Source organism: Arvicanthis niloticus, chromosome 14 (genome assembly GCF_011762505.2).
Source record: "Arvicanthis niloticus isolate mArvNil1 chromosome 14, mArvNil1.pat.X, whole genome shotgun sequence".
NCBI lineage: Eukaryota > Metazoa > Chordata > Mammalia > Rodentia > Muridae > Arvicanthis > Arvicanthis niloticus.
Window position 1 is genome coordinate 30,561,835 of NC_047671.1, and position 26,255 is coordinate 30,588,089.

At 39.2% G+C, this 26,255-nt stretch overlaps 1 protein-coding gene across 1 annotated transcript in view; it reads left to right on the forward strand.

Annotated features, from left to right (window-relative positions):
* Positions 1–26,255, forward strand: part of Fbn2 (fibrillin 2) — a 208,441-nt gene that overhangs the window by 48,724 nt on the left and 133,462 nt on the right. Inside the window, exons 6-7 of the mRNA XM_034518514.2 lie at positions 6,928–7,125; positions 17,035–17,160. Coding sequence (XP_034374405.1) covers positions 6,928–7,125; positions 17,035–17,160 — 324 coding nt within the window. The remainder of the gene's footprint in view (positions 1–6,927; positions 7,126–17,034; positions 17,161–26,255) is intronic.

Sequence of the window (26,255 nt, forward strand, 5' to 3'; positions counted from 1 at the left end):
TGTTTTTGTCTGAGATATCATGGGCTGTCTTATTTATCCCAATTCATGAAAATGCTTATTTATTGCTTTTTTTACTATTTGGTTTTTTTCCGTTTTAAGTCCTGTTCTTCAGTTCACATGATCACACCTTGGTTTTCAGACTATCCATTCTTCGGTCTCTTTTTTTCACTTAGGATGTGTGTGCCCTGTGAGGTGAGCTTTTCCTTACTCTGATGACAGCTCCTTTCCCTTCAGGGACTGACTGTCTCTCTTCCTCTTCTTTTGAGTGAGTGTGGAAAGGGTTCACTTTCCAGAAGCAAAGGAAGACCTCCGTCTTTTCATTTTTACTTGTGTCTTCATGAGCTACATGTCTTCACTACTGACGCTAGCCTGCCTGTCAGTTTCTATGGCCAGTGTAGATTTGCAAGGCGGAGGCTATGGTCCGTTCAGTTTCTGATGTGGTATCAGACCTCTGGCTGAGTGGCCATAGGGGAGGTGTTTGCTCTTGAATCTTTCCTGGTGTTGATCCTTAAGGTTCCAAGTCCAAGAGCTGGCAGGGTTTACTTCTGCAGTGTAGATCAACACATGTCCAAGCAGGACCAGATCACACGTACTGTGCCTCTCAACAGTCTTCTTCCTCTACCGGTGTTTCCCTGAAGGTCCCGATAATAAAAACCAGAGTAAGGAAACATGGGATGTGTCTTGTCTATTCAGGGAATCTTAATGTGTCTAGCCAGTGTTGCGCTGAGGATCACGTGGCAGGCAGTTAATCAGGTTCAGGGGGAGAGGGGGATATTTCAGGCTTGCCTGACTTAGCGGCAGTGGTAGTTCATGTCACTCAGGAACCATTGATAAGGCGGAGTTAAGTTACATCAACAATGCAGTATTGTACAAAGTATCCCTCAGCAAATTGTGTGGAAATTTTTATTTATTTCCACCAGAATCCAGTCTTAAGGACCTTATCGTGTTTGAGTCAGGGGACACATAAGAGCTGAGCAAGCAACACATTTTTATTGGTTTTAGTCTTCCTTGAATATGCAAAAATATTTTGTGAGCATATATCATTTTTCTCTGAAAGACATTTAGGACTACTTTGCTTTATATTTTTCATAGACACCATAAGAATGTCTGTTGTTCATTAGAGTTGTAAATGAGTGCTTTTCACAGTCTTCCTTTATCTCTCTATCCTCCCTCAGTAACTCAGGTCAAAATACTTTTTTGTCTCTTCAAACTTTTATTTCAAAAGTGACTTTAATCTTCTGCTTAATCCTATTTAGCTTTTGATCTACATCACTCTGGGGGTTGTTCTTTAAGTAAGTTAACTGATTTTACTTAGGAGCACACATTTCAAGTTCTTAGGCCATGGACCTTAGGAGCACATCTTTGATAGCCTTCATCCTTACAGAAAGTAACAGCAGTGACAGGAATTTTGTTTGTTCTATTGGCCAGCACCTAATGATCCTTCAGCCTCCCCATCTCTGATGCATCCTTTGATGTCAGTGTCAAAAAAAAAAAAAAAAAAAAAAAGTGGTCCTTCTATGCGAAGTCCACATCCCACTGATGTATTAAATAACGTCTATGTTAGAGATAAAAAGTGCTGCAGCTGTGCTCACTAAAGTTGCTACTCATCTATCCAGAAGCAAAACTTCAGTGTCCACCCCAGGCACCAAGGGGTCGTGACCCCCCAATGTCAGGGATCAATTGGAAACATACATTAACCATTTTTAAGTTCAGGAACATGAACTATACTCACGTTGAGGCACTTGCAATCTTATGCAGCCTCCCTCCTCATCCATTTGGAGAACCATTTTGATTTCATTAAGCTGAAATCTCTTTACCACTTAGACACTAACTCCCCACCCACATCTCCTGGCTCCCAACAACCACTGACTTAATTCCCATTGTTATAAGTTCAATTATTCTGGTCGTCTCATGTGAGTGAGGTCATATTGCTTCCATCCTCTTGTGACTGACTGACTTACTTTAGTCCACGTGCCTGCATCTCCCTGCTTTTGTGAGAGGAAGTGATGCTCTGTTGTACGGACTGACCACATGGTACTGTTCATTCGTCTGTCACCGGGTAGTTTCTACCACTTGATCATTGCAAATGCTGCAAACTGGAGCATTAATATACTGAATGATAAATATTGAGTGATGGACAGAGTGACGGGGGGATGTAAGGGTGGGGAGGGGGTAGTGGGGGGGTAGGTGCGGGCACTGCCTCATAGAAGCATGAGGAGGGGGGATGGGATAGGAGGTTTCTGGGTGGTGGGAGAAAGTGGATAAAATCTGAAAGGTAAATATAATACCCAATTTTTAAAAAAGAGATGAAAAAAGGGGAAAAAGGAGAAAAAAGAGAAAAAAGAAAGAAAACACACACACACACAAATATTGAGTGTTGGGATATTAACAAACAGGTTTTAGTAGCCATTTTAAGAGAACTTCGAGTAGTCTTTGGTTTTCTCTTCTACTGCTGCTGGGACACTACTCTGCCCTATCGGCTGCTTGACATATTGCAAGCTTGTCACATATACATGTCTGATGCCTTCCCTAAGTGACTCAGTTATATACATTAAAAAACCCACCTAGCACTCAGGTCCTACAAGCTAATAGACTCAAAGCTATACATATTAATGTACAAGCATAAAAATTTAGAAAAACATGCAGTTCATCCACCACTTTATACTCAGGACCTTGTGCAACAATGAATCTCTGTTCATCACTGTTCACTAACCAGAGAGGTTCGTGTGAGTAAGGCTTGTGTGGGCGCGGGCATACATATTTACATGGCAGCCTGATGCTGTATCAATCTAGATAAACAGCAGTATTCAGTTCCCCCTTACGGTCTTTGAGTTCCCCTTGCCATGGGGTTTTTTGGTTCAAGGTTTCTAGTACGAGGTTTGTGTTTCCTCTTGTGGAGCAGGTCTCCAATCCAAAGAGAAGGCAAACGGTTATCCCCATAAGCATAGTGCCCCTGGGACATATCTTATGTACTTAGGGTCGGTCTTATTAGATCATAATATTCACAGATTAAGTAAGGCCATCGGTCCCTCTTCTCTCTCAGTAGCCTGCATAGCATCTTCTGGCACTATGAAAGCTAGCGAGGAGGGAGGATGTTTCCAGCTCAGTCCTCGTTGTTCTCTGCGTATCACACATCCAAGGTGGATAGTGTCTTTAGTAGTAGGGTCTTCTCATCTACCTCTGCTAGGCAAGCACAAAGAATGAGTAGAGGTTGTATTGTTTTAGAGACCTGGCTGGGGGGACTCCGTGACTTACAACTCAGAGGTGCCCCATCTGTATCATTGGGGTTTTAATAACCCATAACTTCTGGGAACAGCTTTTTCTGGCTATATAAGGTAGCTGCTGTTAAACTCATATATATATATATATATATATATATATGAATATATATATTTTAAATTTTGATTATGAGATACTAGGTATGTTTGTGGCTCTCTCATACCTATGTGTTTTAATTAATCCCTCATCTCCTCTGCATGTCCTCTCTCATGATACATGCTTGCATTTTCTACCCCGCCTCCATCATATACTAGAATGTTTTTCCTCATTTCTATATGCAGGTTCAAGCCTAGGATGTCATTATTTATATGAATTGTCCTGAAAATTCAGAGTGACATAGTGCTCAGGGAGCAGTTGTCTAGGATTGGGCACATAAGGAGTGTTGGGGAAGGAGCAATCATATTCCAGAACTGAATTGTGGTAATAGTTGCTCATTTCAATTAATATACCACAAATCATCTAATTGTGTATTTCAGACAGATAGATTTATGACATGTAATCTATACCTTAATTAAGTAGCTTGGAGAGGAAAGAAATACAAGGGGTCTTGACAATTGTTTTATGAGTTTGCTAATTTCCCTGATGTGCAAAAGCATGAGTAAAGAGCCAGGGAGACAGTGTTAAAGATGCTCGCTACTCCAAGCTGAAAGCCTGCTGGCCTGAGATTTATCTCTGGAACACACATCAAGTGGGGGGGGAGAGAGCTGACTCCACAAATATTTCTTCTCACCTCTACACATGAGCTGTGACGCACGTGCCTCTCCCATCTCACCCACATCATGCAATTGCACACCTGTCTACAATAAGAAAAACTAAGACAATAAATTTGAGAAATAAATATTAAATGAAATGGCATACAGTTCTCATTCAGTAGCATTTCATTTAGATATTAGAAAACAAAAAAAATAACAATATTCACATGCCACAGACTAATCTTTAACAAATTTTTATTGGTCACATCCTAAGGAGGAAGTTACCAGTTTCTCACCCACTGGCTCTAACATACTAAGTTTATGGAACACTCCTATACTTTGCTCCCATCCTGATGCCCAGTGGTTACTGGGGTGTACAATAATATTCTATTATGGTGAAACTTTCATAAAGAGAATACTCAGTCAACAAGCAATCAGTTAAAGCCTCTGTAGGAGTCTCATTCATAGCCGAGACACACGTAGAATTTCGGAACAGAATACTTTAACCTGACCAAGAATTTAAATTCCTCTTCAGTATGTAACATTGTTCTTGTTTTGCCTAGTGACAGTTGCAGAGCTAAGATTGAACATTTAAAGCTTAAAGTTATCCAAGTGAGAAAGAAAAGTTTCATCCCAATAAGATTCTGCACTGGTTGGGCAGAGGAAAGTATACACACTAGCGGGAAGAGGTAGGAAACACATTGTTGGGAGTGGAGCCTAAAGTGACCTGTGTTCTTCCATTCCACCAGAGAGGTCATTTGCAAAGGACACACAGCTGCTTGTGCCCGCTAACACACTTAGCTTTCGAGGATTGCATTTTGAGAAGGTGGTCTGGTTACAGGGAGGGCTGGGTCTCCTGACCTGTTGGTTGGCTTGAGGATGGGTTAGATGGTCAGATCCCCAGGGAAGAGCCCCAAAGGCCTCTTCCCTGGGGATCTGAAAAACCCTAAAGAATTTGAAGATACATATTTATGCTTGCATCTTGAGAAGTCGTAATTTTACTGCCATTTGGTAAGAAATGGAGTTTTCCTACATGTTCAGAACTTGATATAATTGAAAACCACAAATCCAATATTTAAAACGGTAAAATATGGGTTTTATGAAGACTTTAAAAAGTTATGACCTGGCAAATGCTTGTTCATAAGGTTGGTATATCTCCCCATATACATGAAAGGATTTTCTTCAAGAATGTAGTTTGCAGCCAGTACATCTGCTGTTCTTATGAAGGATTAAAATGAGCTATTTTTGTGGATGTTAAGCTGCAAGCATATAAAAACCTTAATCCAGCGTGTGCCAAAATACCTGCTCTAGATTTTGTTTCATTATGTTGAATTTAATTATCTTCATGTTAGCTCTCAAAAGACACAGAACTTTCAAAATATTTATTTCTAATTTACAATGAAGCCTCATTTTTCATTAAACACTTTTGTATGTGGTTTTAAGTTTTGTTTGATCATTTGCAGCCTTTATGTGCTATATAATATTATACTTGTCATTCTGAATGTCATTTCATCCGAGTTTGATTTTCACAGTAGAAGTTTTCTCATTAAAACCTTACCACTAATCTTTGCAATGAAAGCCTAAGACATGTTGTATTCCCCAAGAGTTAGTCAACGATGAGATACAGTCTTTCTGGAAAGAGAACTCTTTTGTATTCGTTCCTCTTCCATCTTCAGGGCCAATGGGAGTCATTACATAAGTCTGTCACTAAAAAACAGACTTTCCCCTCGTTTCTCACATCTTGCAGATCGGCATCAGTAAAACTCACAGACTGTCTTGTTGGTGATTCAGTTCTGTCTACAAGGATGTTTACTGGTTGCCTAGAATGTTTATCCAAGTAAATTTACAACATGAAGAAAGTAGGCTAGAAATAACCAGAGCCAGCCTTTGAGTCGCCTGCAGACTGATTCAGCCCTCGAGCTTTGAAATGCATGTGGAGTTCTTGAACATTTCATTAAATATACTGAGTCGGGAGCAGTGAGTCTTCAGGATGGGCTACAAAGTGACACCAAGATAACTTGGCATTGGACCTTACACTTTGATTTGTAGGAATGACTTGGAAAGTCCTCATGAGAATAAGGACCTCAAAGGAAGGTCATAGTAGCGTGTGCACACCACTCCCCTATCATACATTTACTCAGATTTAGCTCATCATCTATAGCAAGACAATGGTCATCTGATAGTGAGCAAAAAGAATATAACATTCACCGGCCCGTAAAGAATCCACGGTTGCAGGTCTGTCTTAGCATGATTGCATGTCTTTCTTAGCATGTCTTTCTTCCTAAGTGAGCTAGCCATGCAAGTGCAGGCTGATGCAGAGATAGATGTCCACGTGTTATACCTATTTATGCACTGTTTAGATTGCTCACATATATTTTTGATATACAAATGACATCTTCATCGGGTCACTTTAGCTTTCTACACTCTTGATCATTTGGTCTGAAAAGAAAATACTTCCGGGGTAAGAAGGAGTAGTACTTAAGGCTGATGCCTTCAGAGCCCTGTTGGGGCATTTGAATGAGTACTGAGGGTCTGGATTGAGGTAGGGGGATCCTTGGCAGGAAAACTTTATCTTATCATTTCCATGTAGCACGTTGGGTTTAGCATAGCTAGAACTTCTAATTTTTCAAGGAAAGCTTGAAATGCAGATTTCTTATGAAATGTTTCATCTTTACAATGCTGGCTACCAATTCCAATTCTTTAAAATGATCCAAGCCAAGCCAGCACATCTGTGTGCCATGAGCTGTCCATTTGCAATGCCCAATGCATAATCTACTGTGGTCTCTTAATACATGTCTCATGATCGGAAACTTATAAATTTTCTAAATGAAACTCAACTGTTCTTCTGTCCTTAGACATTTTGCTTAGAAGGAAGGGTTTCAGGTTTCTGCATATGGGGTCAAGGATTGGTGCATGATCATAAAAGCCATCTTTCCCCCTTCCATTCTCATTCCAGATTACAGGACAGGCCCGTGTTTCACTCAAGTCAATAATCAGATGTGCCAAAGGCAGCTGACAGGCATCGTCTGCACGAAGACACTGTGCTGTGCCACCATTGGGCGAGCCTGGGGACATCCTTGTGAGATGTGTCCAGCTCAGCCTCAGCCCTGCCGCCGGGGCTTCATCCCCAACATCCGAACCGGAGCATGTCAAGGTGAGTCAACTGTGTTTGCCACCTCTTTGATTGAAATCAGAAAACCTGGAACTGTGTGTAGGAACTGTGAACACAGTACCTACTGCTGCAGTGGACCCTCCTCAGAGTTCTGATGAGAGATGGTTTATACTTATAGTTTACATTTTAGTGTCCAATGAAAAATTTCAACTCTTAATATTAATGGAGAAGAAAAAATGAGGAGGAGGAGGAGGAAGAGGAGGAGAAGGAAGAAGAGGAAGAGAAGGAAGAAGAGGAAGAGAAGGAAGAAGAAGAGAAGGAGGAGGAGAAGGAGGAAGAAGAGGAGAAGGAACAAGAGGAGAAGAAAGAAGAGGAGAAGGAGGAGGAGAAGAAGGAAGAGGAGGAGAAGGAGGAGGAAGAGGAGGAGAAAGAAGAAGAGGAAGAGGAAGGGGAGGAGGAGAATGAAGAGGAAGAGAAACTCTTAAAACTACCACTTAAAACATATAATGCAACGAGAGGGCAAGCTGCTCCTGTCTGCATCCAGATGGCACAAGTGTGCACACACGTAATTCTCCTGGAGACACTCATTTCTTCTCTCTTCTCATCATTCATGATATCTTCCTCTTCAGATAATCTTCTGTGACTCCCCAGCCTTATAAGTGGCTCTGGTACATATACCAAAGGCAGATCTGAGACCTGAGGCTCCTACAGTCACAATGCCCAATGCAAGTGACCTAGAATGGCCCTTTTCTTACCAGTTAGTTCTACTAGGTTTTAGCCCACAGAGACCTTGCCATTCATTGGCTACTTTTGTGATGTCATCTGGATTAAATCCATCGTTTGAGCTTGTAAATACTCTTTCTAGTAAATTGTTAAATAGGGGTTGAGATGCCTTTTGTATTATTGCTAGAAATGGTATTGCTTCGGAGACATGGAATTAGAAGAACTAATTTGAAGTAAATTATGCACAAGGTCAGAGCTTGTTTTCAGACTGAATTCCACAAGTAGTGTCAGAAGTAAACATGACAACAGCCCACTGAGTAGCTGTCATGGTGTGGTGAGCAGGCTAGTGTCTCCTATGTCAAAATTACAGCTGAGGGCGTGCATGCAGCCTTAGCGCATTGAATAGTAAACCATGGGGAGTCTGCACAGTTTGCTAAATCATCCATGACAGAAGCATCAAAAGATTATTGCTAGTTTTGTAGTGTTATTAAAGGATACAGGGATAGTACCATAAGCTGGAAAATCAAAATTTCAAATGCTCCCCAAACCAAGAACATTTTGAGTACTGACACCATGCCATGAATAGAAAAATTCCACTGGGACCTCATGTGATAAGACATTTTATCAAAATGTACAGAAATCAGGGCTGTAGACAAGGCTCAGCAGTTAAGGGTGTTTGCTGCTCTTGTAAAGGAACTAAATTCAGATCCGTGAACTTACCTTAAGACGCTCATACTGCCTGAAACTTGAGTGCCAGGCAATCCAAAGGTCCCTGCACCCATTTGGAAGCCACACAGAAACATGTACATACAAACAAAGAAATAAATAAGTCTTTTTAAAATGCACAGAACCATTAAAATACTGAGTAAAAATTACCTTAATGTTCTTTGTACAAGTATGAAAAACATAATGAACTGTGGTTAAAATTGTTCCTCATCAGCAAGACATCCCATGCGGGTGCTAATAGCCCAAACCCTGAAAACAACTCTATCAGGCCACTTAAGGTAACTTGTGATTAAACTGATGTTAATTAATCAAAGACTAATCATAGTAATTTGCAAGAGAGAGCTACAGGGACCTGGAGGCAATGACAGTACAACTCCACAGATCAGAAAATGAATATTTAGCAAGAATGAAGGCCATGTCAGTTGTGGACTTACTGTGTTTTTTTAGTAAAAATTACAGATTAGACCTCAAGGATGAGGGCTGCATTAAACGCTGATTTTATTATTATAATATTATATTGTAATAATTATATATATTTATACTTATATACTTATATAATTATATATGATATATTTATATGAACAACATGATGTAATTAATATATCATGTCAATAATATCAATATTATTTATATTCTTTACTGTGAATAATAAACTCACTTATTTTTCTTATGAATACTTGTCAGTCTGAGGTAGATGTACATTCAGGTAGATGGTACATTCTAGATAGTATTTACTGTTCTCTAGAGACATCCAAAATTATTGTACATAGGACACCATAGACAGAGATAACAATTAAAAATAAAATAACACATTACATAGATTTTATAATAATTTTTTTATTATTCTACATCACTTTCCAACTGGTAATATGCTTCTTTTCTTCACTGGCTGGGTTCCCTGCCCATTGAATATAATCTTTATGAGGTCAGGAATTTTTGTATCCACTAGTGTGCTTTGAGCCTCTCAGACAGTGTCTACCTAGTGTGCATGCACACATGGAAAATGCAGCAAACACCCTGTGAGCTAGGAAATGGCTGCAGGAATTAAATATTTCAAAACTTAACATTTCAAGGAAACAAATCATTCAGTTTAAAAAGTCATTCAGTCAAACTGTTGAGTCTCTTCGTCAGTGTGTACACATTTATTTTTCTTCAGTGTTCTGTCAGAAACCTTGTATTTCAAAGCACAACTGTTAAGAAATGTGCCATCTCTGCTCAGGTTCGGTAGTCAAGGGTTAGTGATGTTTCCCAAGACTTACTTGCTTGGTTTTGCTTCTGGAGCAGGGACAAATGTCGGAACTTCCTTTGTCTCAAAACTCTAACATGTTAGCTCAGCAATGGGAGCAAAATGAAATTTGCCGCATGATTGAAATGTCTGGAAAAGCGAGATGAAAAGTTCGGCTTCATTTCAAGAACACGGCATGCTCAGGACATTCTCGGATATGTGTTAATCCTCAGTTTAGAATGCTCATAGACTATAGCTTTCTATGATTTTATTTTCTTCTTAAGTTCCCATGTTGTTTCCTGAATCTTTACGCCAAATTTGGGAAAGGTGAGATATTTAAAAAAAAAAAAAAAAATGCACAGTGACATACCCTCTCTTTCATTCTCTTCCCCCTTCCGCTCTCTCTCTCTCTCTCTCTCTCTCTCTCTCTCTCTCTCTCTCTCTCTCTCTCTCACACACACACACACACACACACACACACACACATACATATGGTAGTACTAGTCTGTTTTTATAGGATTTTTGAAGTTGTTATAAAGTTAAAAACAAATGTCAGCTTCTTAGAAGACAATAGAAGTTGCTGAGGACGAGGAGGGGGATGGGGGGCGGATTGTAGGAGGGAGCGAGCGGGAAGTGGGCAGTGAGCAGGCTATAAGGTGAATAAGAATAATTTTTAAAAGTTGCTTAACATAGGCTCCAAAATACTGATCACACCCACCAAGGCAGGCTGGGTCTGAAAATCTGTTGCCCTGCAGCTAATGAAGTTTTCATTTGTCCATGGCTTAAGAAAAAACGAAGCATGGTTTTGTAACAAACAGTAATTATAGAAAATGAGAGACAGCAGAAAGTTAAGATGATACTTCAGAAAATGTATGTGTGGCGAAAACAAAAAGATTGTGTTAAGCTTTAACTGCATCTGTGATGATATGCTGGACCCGGATAATCAGCATGTCAGGTGTGCACTCCTCATGTGGGTGCTTAGCGAATGATTGTTGACTTTTTAACGCTGAGGGCAGGGTAAGCTTGTCCTGTCCTCTGTCCACACTTAGTGGTGTGTGGTCTCCTTCATACTTCATCCTTCGGCTACTCTTACTGATGTGCTGTCTCCCTTCTATATTGCACTCAGCAATCAAAATTAATTCACGTCAACCCTTAAATTTAAGATATCATAAAACAAGTGAAATCAAAATTTAGATAGTTGAATAAGGGGCTAGAGAGATGGCACATTAGTTAAAAAGCACTAGCTGCTCTTCCAGAGGACCTGGGTTCAATCCCCAGCACCACAGCACAGCTCGCAACTGTAACTCCTGTTCCAGGGGATCAGACTTCCTCACACATGAAAGCAAAACACCAAATGTATATAAAATTAAAATTTCTTAGTCAGGGTTTGTATTCCTGCACAAAACATCATGACCAAGAAGCAAGTTATTGAGGAAAATTTACACTTCCACATTGCTGTTCATCAAGGAAGTCAGGACTGGAACTCAAGCAGGTCAGGAAGCAGAAGCTGATGCAGAGGCCATGGAGGGATGTTTCTTACTGGCTTGCTTCCCCTGGCTTCCTCAGCTTGCTTTCTTATAGAACCCAGGAATACCAGGCATCACCCACAATGGGCCCTCCCACCCTTGATCACTAATTGAGAAAACGCCTTACAGCTGGATCTCATGGAGGCATTTCCTCAAGGAAAGCTCCTTTCTCTGTGATAACTCCAGCTTGTATTAAGTTGACACACAAAACCAGCCAGTACAAAATATAAGGAGATTCTTGGTCCCATGAAGGATGAACACCGAGTGTGTGTGTGTGGGGGGGAATTCGAGGGTGGGGAGGTGGGGTAGGTGGGGGCACATCCTCATAGAAGCATGAGGAGGGGGGATGGGATAGGAGGTTGCTGGGTGGTAGGGGGGAGGGGGATTAGGGGATAAAATCTGAAATGTAAATATAATATCCAATAAAAAAAAGAAAAGAAAAAACAAAACATAACTTTTAAAAAATAGTTGAATTAAATCCTTTCAGTAATATTCATGAACTTCATGCCCTGTGTAAACAGCTATTCAAACATATATACCATTTCTTATGACTTGTTTTCTTATCTACACACATGCATATATTTTAATTAGAAATGATACTTTACTTAAAATTAATACCTGACTTTTTGTGTGTTATGGTTGTAAATAAATGTGTCCATTTCAAATCTTTAGTTATATTAAGCTATAAATAATACTATTTATAATACTATAGATACTACAAATAATACTAAAATAATACTATAAATAATACTAAAGCTATAATTAATAATCTATGTCATTGGTATTAAAGTATTAAACTTTTATATGTCTCTGCTTGTTCCAAAACTTGAAAATATGGTGATGAAATTTGTTTATTTGTTTATTAAACTCTAGTTCTTGATTGAAAGGAGATTTGGTTAGTATCTTGATTACTATAAATTAGTAAATATGTTTATAGCCAAAGCACATTTATCTTGGCTGTCTACAGAGACAAAATAATCACATAATTAACAATGAACACCTAATAAATGCTGATCTTAAATAAACACAAACACTATACAATCCAAAACCTTACTTAAAACTCAATCACAGAAAAACACTGTTAAAGATAGCAGGCTAATCCCCTGTTCCAGCTTGGCAGAAGTACCAAGAGGTTGCTCACTAAGAACCACACACAATTCTAAATAAAATTCTGAAACGATGGTTAAGATCAGTGATGAACACTGGGAAGCCATTTGAAAACCTATACATTTTATTATTTATTTATTTATGTATTTATTTATTTATTTGGTGTGGGCATCATCATCCTGGAAGCTGTTCAGTTTGTGTCTATTTGAACCTACTAAGAACTAGATCCAGGGTTCCTGATGTTCCCTTGAAGAGGAAAGCAATGTCCTGAGACAATCCCAAATCTCAGATCATCACAGTAACATTCATAGTAACAGGCAATGGCAGGAAAAGAAACTTAAAAGAAAAAAAGGGGTGGGGGTGCAAAAAGAACTTAAGAAAAAGGCATCTGTCCATCTGAGCCAACTGAGCCCTCTCCCCAGCAAGCACTTGACCAATCAAGGCCCCCCCCCCCTTTGCTTTTTAAAATAAGGAGATTCCCCCACTTTGATTTGCATTTCTCTCCAATAACTCATAGAACTAAACACAGTTTTAAAAATTCATTTAAAAACAAATGTAGGAAGGCAGGAGAACCTCACTGGGTAAAAGTGCTTCCCTGAGTTAGGTTCTCAGAACCAACATTAGAAAAAGAGAACTGACCCCTAAAAGATGTCTTCTGTTTTCCACAGCCCCACTGTGGCATACATGCCTGGACACATGCACGTGTGCGCGCACACACACACACACACACACACACACACACACACACACACACACTGATGATGACGATAATAATAGTAACATTGGGGCTGGATATAGATTTCTGGCTCAGCAACTAACAATACTGTCTGCTTTTGAGGACTCTGATTCAGTTCCCAGCACCTATCTGCAACTCCATTTCTAGGGGAGACAGCTCCTCCTGCTGGCCTAAATAGGCACTGCATGAACATTGTACTCATTGGTGCAGGCAAAACACTCATAAAAAATAAAAATGAATTGAGCCTATTTGGGGAACATGATTGAACATAATTGTTTTCTTGTCCTATAAATTGTTGTCTTGGCCTATAAATGATCCATTTTTCATGTCTATACCACTGACTGCATTTTCCATGTATGGACATGAACTTAAAATGTGCCACCAAATGGTAGTTTTTATAATGAATTTGTTCTTTTTAGGACAAGAGTCCTTGGAGAAGTTGGAGAGTACATTTTCATAAACAGCAATTAACACAGTTATGTTATATTGTTTATAACCTTATTTGAAGGCAGTGAAGTGGTTAAGTTAGGCTCATGTTTCAAATGATTTTCCTTAATTATACATAATCTTTGCATACAGTTTGAAATTTTCCAACCTTTGTAGAACTAAATGGGCTGCACATGAATTGACAGAATGAGCAAAAACGCATGGCACAGTCTGGTAGTGGACACTGAATTGTTCACTGTTGCTTGTCTGAGAGTCTGAAGATGTGGTTGGGAAGTCTGGGATCCCCTCCTGTTTTTGCAGACGGTGCTGGTGTGGGCTTCTAAATAGATTATTTCCATTTTGCTTCTTTATAATTCCCTCTTTCCTTTTAACTGCCAGCCTCATGGGTCTAAAAAATACCATGTATCATTCTGTGAGACTGTAATTAATTTTGTATTTTGAAACAAGTTCTTACTTCTTAGTCTCACTTAAGATGTTATATTACATTCCTGACTTAATGAGCCTTTTAGAATCATAAATTTGAAATAATTCTGTTACTTGCTTTTCTATATCTAACAGATGATGTTGCCTTTTCTTCTTTAATTTGTTAATACAATGAACTATACTAAATAATATTGTAATCTACTTTTAAAGGAAAAACCTTTAAATTCCTGGAATAAACTGACTCTGGTCCTGTTACATTTATTTTGTTATTTATTACTAAGTTTGACTCATGAAAGTTTGTGCGTTTATTTCAAAGAGAGATTATCTAATTCTGTTCTTTTTATTCATGTATTTCTTTTGGTAATGTCTTGGCTTGGCTTGATGTCAGGGTGATGTTTTCTTAGTGACGTCAGCAGGACAGTGCCTATCTTTGTGCTGTAAGAATTGGAATGAAATTTGTCATCTTTTTCTTAAAATCTTTAATAAGCTTCTGTAGTGCACACACTGAGGCATGAGGTGTTCTTGTGTAAATATATCAAGCTGTGAATAAAATCACTTCAACATATGTACTTTAATTCTTTCCTCTTTTTCTTTCTTTCTATCTGTCTGTCTTCCTTTCCTTCTTTCTTTATGTTCCAGTGCTCTATCTGCATGTACACCTGCATGCAAGAGCAGCCAGTGCTCTTCACTGCTCAGCCATCTCTCCAGCCCTGTACTTTACTCTTCATATCTGTTTGTTTTTGAGTGAGCACAGGCATTTGTAACTTTCAACAGACTTGTCTATTTCTTCTTAATTGTTGAATTTCTAGCATTCACTCTTTACATCTTTTTTCATCTTCGTTGACTATTTGGTAATATGTTTATTGTCAGTACTTACATTACAAAGTTTTCCTTATATCTGTGATTAACATCGATGAGATAGATCAATTTTACTTATATTTCCAGAAGGCCAGATTTCAGAGTAATTACCTCATTACCTCTCTGTTGTTTTTTTTGTTTGTTTGGCTGGTTTTGTTTGTTTGTTTGTTTGTTTGTTTTTGGTCTTGTGATAGCCAGAGCTCTGAATGCAATATATGTAATACCATGTAATATATATGTAATACCATGTAATAGCCTTTCTACATGACCTTGCACCTAGAGTGGGTGTTCTGTGTGCATTTCACAAGTGTGTGATGGGTACAGTTAGATGAGGTGCTTGAAAGAAAAAAACCAAGTCCTGTGGGATTTTCAGTCTATTCATTGTATTAATTACGAAGAAACACATGTGAAAGTTTCCATTATAATTGTGGGTTTATTGCCTTCATTTCTAATTCTGTATGCTGAAGTTACACTTGCTCTGGGTGTTTAATGTCTCATAGGACACATACATTGTTAGCATTTTTTGTTTCTTCTAAGTGAACTGAATCCTTGGTCATTAGAAAATATCAGTTTTTAATTCTTGGTGGTCTTTCTCCTGGCAAGTGCTTACATTTGCCGCAGCAGACTTCTTATGACAAGAAACTGTTAAATTTAAATTTGGCTTCTTCCTTTTTAAGTTGTCAAAGTGGCTTTCTTGTCAACAGCATAAAATTAGGACTTGGTGTTTCAAAATAAAGTATTACAATCTCAGCCTTTTGAATTTGATTGTTACACTCTTTAAATTTCAAGTAACTGTGAACATTATCATGCTGACGTCTGTATTTCACTATTTTCTGTTTGTTCTGCTTACCTTTTCATACCCCCCTTTTCTTGCTTCGACTGGGTTGACTATGTGTGCATCGGCTTTTATTTACTGTGGATTGTTAGCTGTGGTCACCTTCATTTCATAGTGTTCTTCTACCCATATTTAACTACCCATAGTGTGTTTTCAAATACGAACAATCCATTTTTATAGTGTGGTAACTTTATATCCTTATTCTTTTATTCTTCTCTCTTAATTTACATTGTTTACTTTTTATTTATTTTACCTTGTGTTTCTTTATATATTACAACCTACAACATATAGTACTAGTCTTACTATTTTTGCTTGCAGTCAACAGTTGTCTTTTAAGCTTACAAAACTAAGAGAAACATTTTAGATTCCTCAGCACACTATTTCCCATGCCTTTTATTTTGCTTTAAGGTTTTAAGATCCATCTCCCTTTTACCTGAAGAAATTCATTTGACGTTTCTTAGAAACTCTCGCATTTTATTTGTTTGATAACCTTTATTGTTACTTCATTAATGTCACTATGACACCATTAAAGATTTAACATTGGTTCCTAAATGGGTGAAATTAATACACAGTGTATGCACGAAGAGGACCATGGCCATCTAAAACTGAGGCTCTAAGTGAGAGGTCGCTAACCTAAGGACGATACTGTTTAAAGGATATAAATTTATAACTCTCAAACAAGAAAATAAAACCTTTAATAAACTTAGTAACAAGTAACTGAAGCAGTGCAAGCTAAAGTACTATGTTTTTACAACTGCTATGTCAAGGAAAATTAAGAGATTAGATAGTAGTAAGCAAAGAGTGGAAAGGTTGTAGCAAGAAAGAGAGAAGACGGAGTGTTCATGAGCTACGGAGGTGGGTGGGGATTGCTGAAGGCATTCTGAGGAACATAGCGTGCTCTCTATTCATAGCAGGTGTATGTGTGTCCTGTCCAAGATGTCTGCCCTAGGTCTGTGGTAGAGACATCAAATGACTTTGAATCCTCAAGGTTCAGAGTCACTGAGCTCCATAAGAAAGCACACTGGGGACATCACTTTATGCTGACAAAATAAGGATAAACTCAGTGCCAAAACCAGGAGAGCACACAGTAGGAAGCACACAGTAGGAAGCATCCTGTAACAAAGCAAAAACAGCAGATTGTCCACCGCACAACACAGATGGGTCTCCAGCAGGCATCTTTCTCCAGAGGAAAACATTACAATTAAGCTGATAACGAGCATGCAGGGAAGGTCCGCTTTCCTCGACCTGTTGTCTTGAGAACATTTCCCTTTGTACATAAAAGAAACCAAGGGATGGAGTCTGGAGGTCGATTTTGATTTTGTTTAAAATGTTTTCTCCTTTGCAGATGTTGATGAATGCCAGGCGATTCCAGGATTGTGCCAGGGGGGAAACTGTATCAACACAGTGGGCTCTTTTGAATGCAGATGCCCTGCTGGTCACAAGCAGAGTGAAACCACACAGAAATGTGAAGGTGAGAGCTTGTGGGGTGCAAGCCTGGCACAGGGATCTAAGCCTGGTGTGGGGGGCATAAGCCTGGCACTGGGAAGCAATCTGGTGCTGACTTTGAATAAAAAGATGCATCTGGAATAGTTAAAACTAATGACCATAATCACAGTTCTTTATCTTAATATGAAAATCAAGGTGTAGCCCATGGCATTTGGTGTTAGGACCACATGTTGTAGACTTAAAGGGTTTGAGCTTCGCAAAGGCAGGGTACATTTGATTGGTCTCTATGGCTACAAGGCAGGGGGGAGTCATTTAACCTCCGATAATTTCTTTCATAAAGTAGTTTTTCATTTCATCTGTGAACTGGTTTCAAGAAGAGCACATTTATTGTTCTCATTTATTCATGAACAAAGTCTGTGCCATTATTATAAATCTTAAGAAATTTCTAAATGAATATAGCTTCAAGGATCATGTATAGTTAGAATACCACACACACACACACACACAGAGAGAGAGAGAGAGAGAGAGAGAGAGAGAGAGAGAGAGAGAGAGAGAGACAGAGACAGAGACAGAGAGACAGAGAGACAGAGAGACAGAGAGACACATGCATGCCATGGTGTGGTATGTATGGGTAGGTTAGCTTCAGGTATCTGCCCTCATCTTCTGTCTTATTTGAGACAAGTCTTTTGGAACTCCTATCTCTGCCTTCTATCTGCACGGGGTACAAAAATGCTACCACATCAGCCTTTAGGACTCTGAAGATCTGAACTTAGGTCCTCATGCTTGTACACAGGCCTTTTACCCACTGAGCCACTATCTAGTTCAAAGATGGTTTCTAAAGACAGTACCATATAAATTATTCCAATTGGCTGTGGAAGAGCGTCCTTGATTACTCTACTTAAGATTTTTTTCTGTTCTTCTTTTATAAAAGGCAGTATTTTGTGATTGCGTGCTGATCAGTTATAAAGCAGCATCCCCATCTATGTAGACATGAAAATGGGAAAGTGAGAAATCTAGTATTTAATTGTACAAGGTCAATGGGAGTCTAAGCACTGTTAGGAAGTAGGAGCTAGTGTGTGGGCATTGAAGCGCACACTAGCAAGGACTCACCACAAGCAACCACAATCCCGTTAGCTGTTGGGTAACAACAGCCTCTATTTCCCATGTTCCTCGACTTCTTTACAGTCAGTGGGAACTCATCTTTACAGTCTGATGTGTTTAATATCATCTCCAGATAATTTCATGTCCCTCTCAACGGGAAGAGATGTAGTTGGTTATCTTAAGGAATAAATAAGTTTCCTCTGACACTGTTTTTTTTTTAATAATACGCAAGTGGTTTGTGCTACTTAATACAAGATTAATCATGAGTCTACTTGAAATGAAAAGGTTGAGAAGAATACTTGCACAATGAAGAAATATCTCAATTAGTCCAGAAAGTGAATCAGACCTTAAGTGGTCTGCAGAAAGGGTGCTACTATTCCAAAATTCTCCTAGGTTTTTGGAGAAGTTTATTTTATTGCTTTTTTTAAAAAAAAAAAAAAAAAAAAAAAAAAAAAAAAAAAAAAAAACAAAACTCCCCTCTACTTTTAACTTCTGGAATAAACTCTAAGCTCTATCCAAGCATGAGGGAAGAGAAGCCAGCCTTTGGTTGTAGGTGAGAAGGCACAGCCACAGACTGATTCTAGTGGTTGTGACATTTCCGAAACACATCAAACAATGAGTTTCTTCTTAGTTGAAAATGGAAGAAGTCTTTTCTCCATCACATTTCATCAAAAGAACATGCAGAGCCAAGGCAGAGCTCGGGGGAAGACAGGGCCACTCTTTATTCTTGCTCTCCTAGTTCTTTGGGAATAGGAGTTATTGATATAACATAGGCACCACCCGGAGCCCTGAATCCAGTCGTGTCTTGGCTTACTTCCTGCCCAGGCAGCCAACTCCATTTAAACATTGCCCAGAGAGAATTATATGATTTAGTATTTGTGATTTGTGGGAATGGAGGAATTGGAACAAGGGCTGATTAAGGCTCGAAATCTAAAGGCTCTGTGAAAGCTTTACTTGTTTATAAAGAATATTTATTTAGATGTCTTAAAAGTAGCTATTATCAATTTGCTTTGGGTAATGCTGTTCCAGTACACAAAAAGAGCAAGCAGTACTTATACAAAATTATTTAATTCAATTGGTATCAAAGTGTACCTTGAAATACCAAAGCTGTGGCTGTACCCAATGTCAGGTTTTGAAGCATACTCATATATAGTTTAATATAGTGTTGCCATAAGTTTAAATTTGATGGATGTTCTCAATAAGAATGAAACCGCAGCAGTTACTCTTGTCTGTCAAAACATAGGTATTTAAATTTCAGTGTTAAAAAATGTAAGTTGGAGTATTAGCAGATTTATTTTTGAAGCATGCCCTTCCTGTTTGTACTGTTTGCACATGCTATTGCTCATGTGAAAGAACCCTCTTACTTTTAAAGTTCCTCTGTCTGCTCAAAACTAAGAGGACACAGCATCCTTGGGTCTGAGTCACTGGGGACATGGTCTTCTTCCTAGAAAACTGCAACTCGAGGCTGGTGGTTTTTGGTAACTGTGATGTGGCTTTCAAATGCTTGAATAAGATTCCTAAGGACAGAAATTCTTCCTTTTCCACTACTGTGTTCCAGATCTGAGACTTATTTCTAATATCCTTGGCATATTCCTTACCAATAAATAGTGATGAGCAGGGTTCAAAGTTTATAAAATGGTGATCAATTTGACCCACGTTCCTGTCCAAAAACTAGCAGAATTGTGAAACCAGGATAAGGCTGTCTTTGGAAAGAGGAAATTCATCCAAGAAGATTATTTTCTTCATTGGACCAGCTCTCATTTCCCTTTAAAAGTGCATAGCTATTTATGTTTCTTTGCTTGTTTGTCTGGAGCCTTGATTTCATCATATAGCCCTGGCTGCCTGCGACTCACTATGTAGCCCAGGCTAGCCTTAAACTTGTAGCAATCTTTCTGCCTCTTCTTTCAGGGTCTGGGTTTATTGGGCTGCACCACCAGGCCCACCTCCATTTTTTAAAATAATTTCATTTTTGTGTATGTGCCACTGTGTGTCCAAGAAGGACATTAAATGTGGTGTGTTACTTTTCTCTCCTGTGTCATTGTCCCTTTCTGCTGACCTATTGAGGTCAGGGGACCTCTGATTTCTTTGAAGTAGGAAGATGTCTGCTCACTTATGAGAACATCATACTTTGCCCTTGTAAAAGGCTTGATCTGCCAAGTTATATGAGTTTAAGCATGAATAGCTTATTTTCTAGAGGACGGAGCTCATCTCTTTAATGTTTGAAACCTGTGCCTTGATGCCTTCACAAAGGCTGTTGTGTGTTGTATAGCTGGTCTGGTATGTTCTGCTCAAGGATAGCTTCCCCTATCATGCTCAGGACAAACCACTGCTCAAGCCCTAAATCTCAGCCCAAATCCATAAGTAGTGTGCATCTATATTTGCTCACGCGTAGGTAAAGAAGAACATCTCTCTCTTCTCTTTGGTTAGAGGCCCAGGTCCATAAAATTCCTCATGATGACAACTGCAACTGTGTCTTATTTCTCCTGAGCCGGCTTGTTTCTAAAATCTAATGTCCTAGTTCTGTCACACAGCAGGCAAATGATTATTCAGTGGGGGAAACAATCCCTTCACATCCGAAAATGAGGTTGGTTCAGCCACTTATACCACTCAGACATTTATTAAAATAAATATCTGTGTAGCTTAAATGAAGACGAGGCACTGAGGACTAAGTATCTCCGCAACATGATGCTACACCACTAGGCTACCCAGCTTTCTTCTTTCTGCAAACATGTTATGTCTGTTCACCTTGGTCTGCACATAGAGACAAGTGGGTGCCAGATGCCCTTGCTTGCCCCTCCCTTCCCCTCTTCTGTATCTTCTCTAACATTTCTGAGCCATTTATTCTGTCTTGGTTGTTGTGCAGGCAGTAAAACTGCATCAAAGGTTTTTCCTTCTAGTGACTTTATGTGTTAGATGCTTGTTTTAAACTATTCTGAAGAGTCTTTGGCCCCAGTCTATTTATACAGCATTTTGTCATTTGGGGTCTAAAGATAACCAACGTGTTTATTTATATATGTGAAACCCCCAAAACATGTTGTCATAGTGTCGTTGTTGCTATTACAACTCTGCTTTAATAAACCTGGGGAGATAAATTCTTCATAATAGAATGAAAAGCATTTGCTCAGATTTCCAAAAGTAAATTAATTTTAAAATAAATAATAAATGTCCCACCTGTTTCTCAGAGGGAAGCCCGTATATGAAGTGTTTAGTGAGGGAAGATGGTTGTTAGCAATAACAGACAAAACTTGGAGGTCAGCAATGAAAGAAATAATGAAAACCAATATCTTGTAAATCCTTCAGAAAGCTTAGAACTTTGAGGTTGAAATGGATATATTCCCTCTGTTGAAGAAGGAAGTTGGCACCTCCATCTCCAAACCTATTTCTCAACCCCCTAATAAATAATCCTTAAACCCTCTGTCACCTATTTCACTATGTTTTAAGTGTCAGCAGACTATATCTAGCAATAATAATGTCTTCTGTTCACTGTGAACTTACTATAACATTTGGAGATACTGAGAAAATAAGATAGCCCAGTTTGCAGAGGTTGTTCTGAATTATCACAATAGAACAAGAAAGTGGCTTACTAACACTGATCTACTTCACAGCTGAAAAGACCTCTGTGAGAGGGCTTAGGGGACTCTCTCCAGGTAACATGAGTAAAAAGGGACATTACTGAGATCCAGCCGGTTCTTGGTTAGGGCTGTCAATCAGACAGCTGGGTACCAGGGAGGCACAGCCCAGCAGAGGACTCCACTGAGCCAAGCAGCTCAGCCTTCCTCAGTTTGTGTATTGTGGTAGGACTCTGGAATACCTGATGGGGTCAGAATTAGATGCAGTTTTGTGGTCCACTCACTGGATATGGAACTTCATGAATAAAAAAAGGCGCCATCTCTCTGCCCTAATATGACAAAGACAGAAAACATGGCACTTGATCCTTCATTCTTCACTTGGGCCTTCATGTTCACAAGAAGCTTTCCCATGTCATCCGTGATGGTAGATGTTTGTAACCTGGAGCTCTCTGACTCCAGATGAGTCCGTCCCAGCTCTTTACTCAGACCATGCACCTGAAGCATTTCCATACAGCCAGTGTCCATGTACTTTTCAGGAAACTGGCTCACAAGACCTACTTCTTTAGGACATTTACTTCCCTCTGAAATGTGTTCTGTTGCCTCCCTGAATGATGCATTTGGATACTCAGCTAGTGGGTTTTCTGTCACATTCTAGATTAATTAAAATGTGATTTAGTCTGTGACACTGTACTGAATAATCCGGTCACCAAGACTATATACACTTTAGTAGATCTAGGAAAGCAAGAGTCCAGGGTAAGGGGACTGAAATAATTCCTGAAATAATTCCGTTGGTCATGGAAGGAGTCAATAGCAACACTAGAGGGAAGTAGTTCTAAAGTATAGATGTGCTCAATTGTCCCTATGGAAGAATAAGATGAAAACTTAAAAGTAGAGAATTAATGGATGGGGTGACAATGGCTTTAATCCCAACACTAGGAAGGCAGAGAGAAGCTTGCCCTTCTGAACACTAAAGCGTGACAAAAATCTAAAATATTTACTACAGCATTTGTGTCATCAGCTTTCTGATCTGAGAAACAGAACAGATCTGAGAAAAAGCCCCAAGGCTTTTAAAAAAAATCAGGAAGTGTCTCTGAAAGATTCTCCCCAAAGGCTGAGAACCCTCAAGCCCTCAAAGACAGTATACACACACACACACACACACACACATATCTCTGGCTTCTTTGTCTCCATATAAGGTGACATATGTTCTGATAGGATGTAAGAAGTGAGTAGGAGAGGGAAGAAGGAAATGGAAATGGGGTACAGGAGAGATCTGGTGGAGTCAGATCAAGCACTCTGTCCAACAGGTGGCTGCTTCCCAATTTTTTTTTCTTCTTAATTGTCAGGGGCCTAGCATGTAAATAGCCTGGCCCAAAGACATTCAACAGAAAGTTCAGTAAAACAACTCATATAGAATATGCAATTAATAAGGAAGGTGATTGAGAACACAATGAATGGTGTTGAGAAAACTGGATATCAAATTTGAAAAAGATCGGATTAGACCATCACACCTTATACCAGCGGCTCTCAGCCTTCCTAATGTTGTGACCCTTTAATACAGTTCCTCGTGTTGTACTGACCCCCAACCATAAAATTATTTTCACTGCTATCTCATAACTGAAATTTTGCTGCTATTATGAATGGTAATGTTAATATCTGTGTTTACTGATGGTCTTAGGCAACCTCTGTAAAAGGGTTTTTGAACCCCAAAGGGGTCACTCTTCATAAGTGGAGAACCACTGCCTTATACCAAGATAGACCTTCAATATTAGTATCAATGAAGACACATGATATCCAAAGTCATCATGAAAGTTTTTGTGTAGTTCTCAGCCAAAGAAGACATACTCCAATGTCTTGTCAACCTTGAATTTATAGAGGAATACATTGGTAAATTCAACTATATAAAAGAAAATCAATTCCATGTTAATAAAAGAGGGAAAAACACAAACATGAACAAAAGGAAAATGCAGATGAAGACAGATTTGTCAAAATAAGTAAAGAAATTCTATGAAGTAATAAGAACATTTCTGATAAAAAGATCAAATATTTGACTGTTGACACAGGCAATTGTTATTTGACTATTTTTAAACATGCTTTTCCTTACATAAAATAAAATGTGTAAACCAATAATGAGCTAACTTTTTTAGCTATAATCTATAAATTTACTTTATCTAGTGAGTGTATACCATGGTACACCTGAAGGAGTCATAGGACAGCTAACAGATACTTGTTCTCACCTTTTACAGGGTGGGACTTGGAGTTCAAACTCAGACTGTTAGGCTGGGCAACAAGTTTCTTTGTCCACTGAGTCATCTCACAGGTGCTGTGAGTTCTTTATTTGCAAATCAATGGGCAACATCATTGTCATGAACATGAGTTCACTGAAGTAAGTCTACAGCCAAAAATAAAACTGCTCAACAACAAAAGTTAACCTGTAGGGTATAAGAACTGACTTCACTACAGGCTGTAAATCCAAAGTTGAAATATCTAGCTCTGGGCTGGTAAGAAACCTCAGTGGGTGAAGTGATTGAATTCAGATTCCCAGAACCCAAATAAGACACTTCAGGATGGCACGCCAGTGCTGGGGTGCAGAGATGTGAGGGTCACTGGCACATTTAGCCAGTCACTCCAGTCCGTCAATTCAGTAAAAACCCCTGTTTCAGAAGCGGGGAGAGGAGCCAGAGGAGGACGACAATGGTGATGACAGTGACTAGGATGGAGAATAGAGGAAAATATTTGGCATTGACCTCTGACCTCCACATGCATATGTACCTGCACACATGCTTCTGCACCTGCATACCATGCACTCAGGCACCACCATGCATACATGCACACATAGGCAGGTCACACTTTTTAAATTCTGTCATCATAATTTCATTTTATTTTAATAGTTTTATAACCAAGTAAGAGTAAACATAGAGATGGAAATGATACGTTAGGTATGAAGTATTATTCAGCATGTCCAGGGGGAGGGAGGAGAACAGAGTACCTGTAGCACATAGTCAGAGCCCGCGCATCAGGACAGTCGGAGCTGTGTTAGCACCAGCACATTAATGTCTCACCTTGGGGTAGTCATCCTGCTTGACTCTTTTTGGCTATGATTTTCATGTGTGTCATAAAATGCAGTATTTTTATAGCACAATTTATTGAGATTTTTTGATATCTCATTTTAGTGGGGATGGACATTCAGTACAGCATCCAATAAGTAAGCTTTTCCCAAGCTAGCAAAATTTTTTAAAAAGTTTAATTGGCATACTGGAGCATATACTTGCACAGTCTGATAAAGCTGGTGAGGTCAGTGACATGCTGATGAGAGAAAGTAGAACCAGATGATCAGTTACTTCCAACTTGGTCTCTCAGCCTGGTTCTACTCCCCATGGCCCAGTTAGTTCCATACAAATAACGGCCATGAACATTTGAGACTCAGATAACTAAATCTGTTGTGCATAAGACAGTGATTAGGAAACCACTTTGCTCAATCCAGGGATACTTTCTCAAATGTTAGAAACCAGTGCTGTTCACCAGGGCTAGCGTGTCTTCAAATCCTTTTATGCAGTATTGAAAACTGGTAAAGTAAGCTCATGGTTCTTGTAGCTGAATGTCTGTTGAAGATCACTGAAAGAATCAAGAGTTTCCAAAGCACCTTTTTTCATAGTCGCAAAACTAGGTGTATGGTAATGTCAGAAGACTGAGTCTTTCGTGGAGTGAAAGGACCAGAAGGGTGCTTTGAACCTGGACTTTGTTGCTCAAAATTCTAAAGTAAATCCTTAACTATATTTCAATTACATTTAGTAAACTGGTGGGATGACAGATGCCACAGGCAAGTTGCCCTCACTTTTCCCTTAAGTAATTACAATGGATGGTTAGGAAAGGTTCTCCTGGCACTGTTGGTGAGAAGGTAGACATCTCAAATTTGACTTTTCTCAAAATAGAAGGTGCAGTAAGCTTTGTGCCCTCCACAAAAAGGGCCACTTTTGCCAGAATCATTAATTCAGAAGTCTGATTTTTTGAGTCGCTCTTTTCTGGCATAGAGACTGCCAAATCCTTGCTCATGTGAAGACTGCATTGGAGACAAAGAAGAGATGAGAAGCTTGCAAACCTAGATAGCTAAACACAATCAAATCAACAGGGGAAAAAGGCAGTTTATAAAATGATGTCATAAAATTGTATTAGTAATTAGTCACTAAATGCTGCTGTTTGGGCAAAGATCTGAGGGTGTGAAGGAGTCAAGCGTGGCTGGCCGGGGAGTGGGGTGGGGACCTCTTGTTATATGCTATCCAGATAGTGGCCATTGTCAAACTGAGGCCAGAGTACATCAAAAGTTTGGAGGAGACATTAGGAGATCTTTGTTCTTGGGAAAGTGAGCAAGAGAAGGAACATGGAGCCTTCATCATGAAGATAATTCAGTCTCACCAAAGCCTACGAAGTGTTTTAAGTTTCTGTGAAACCT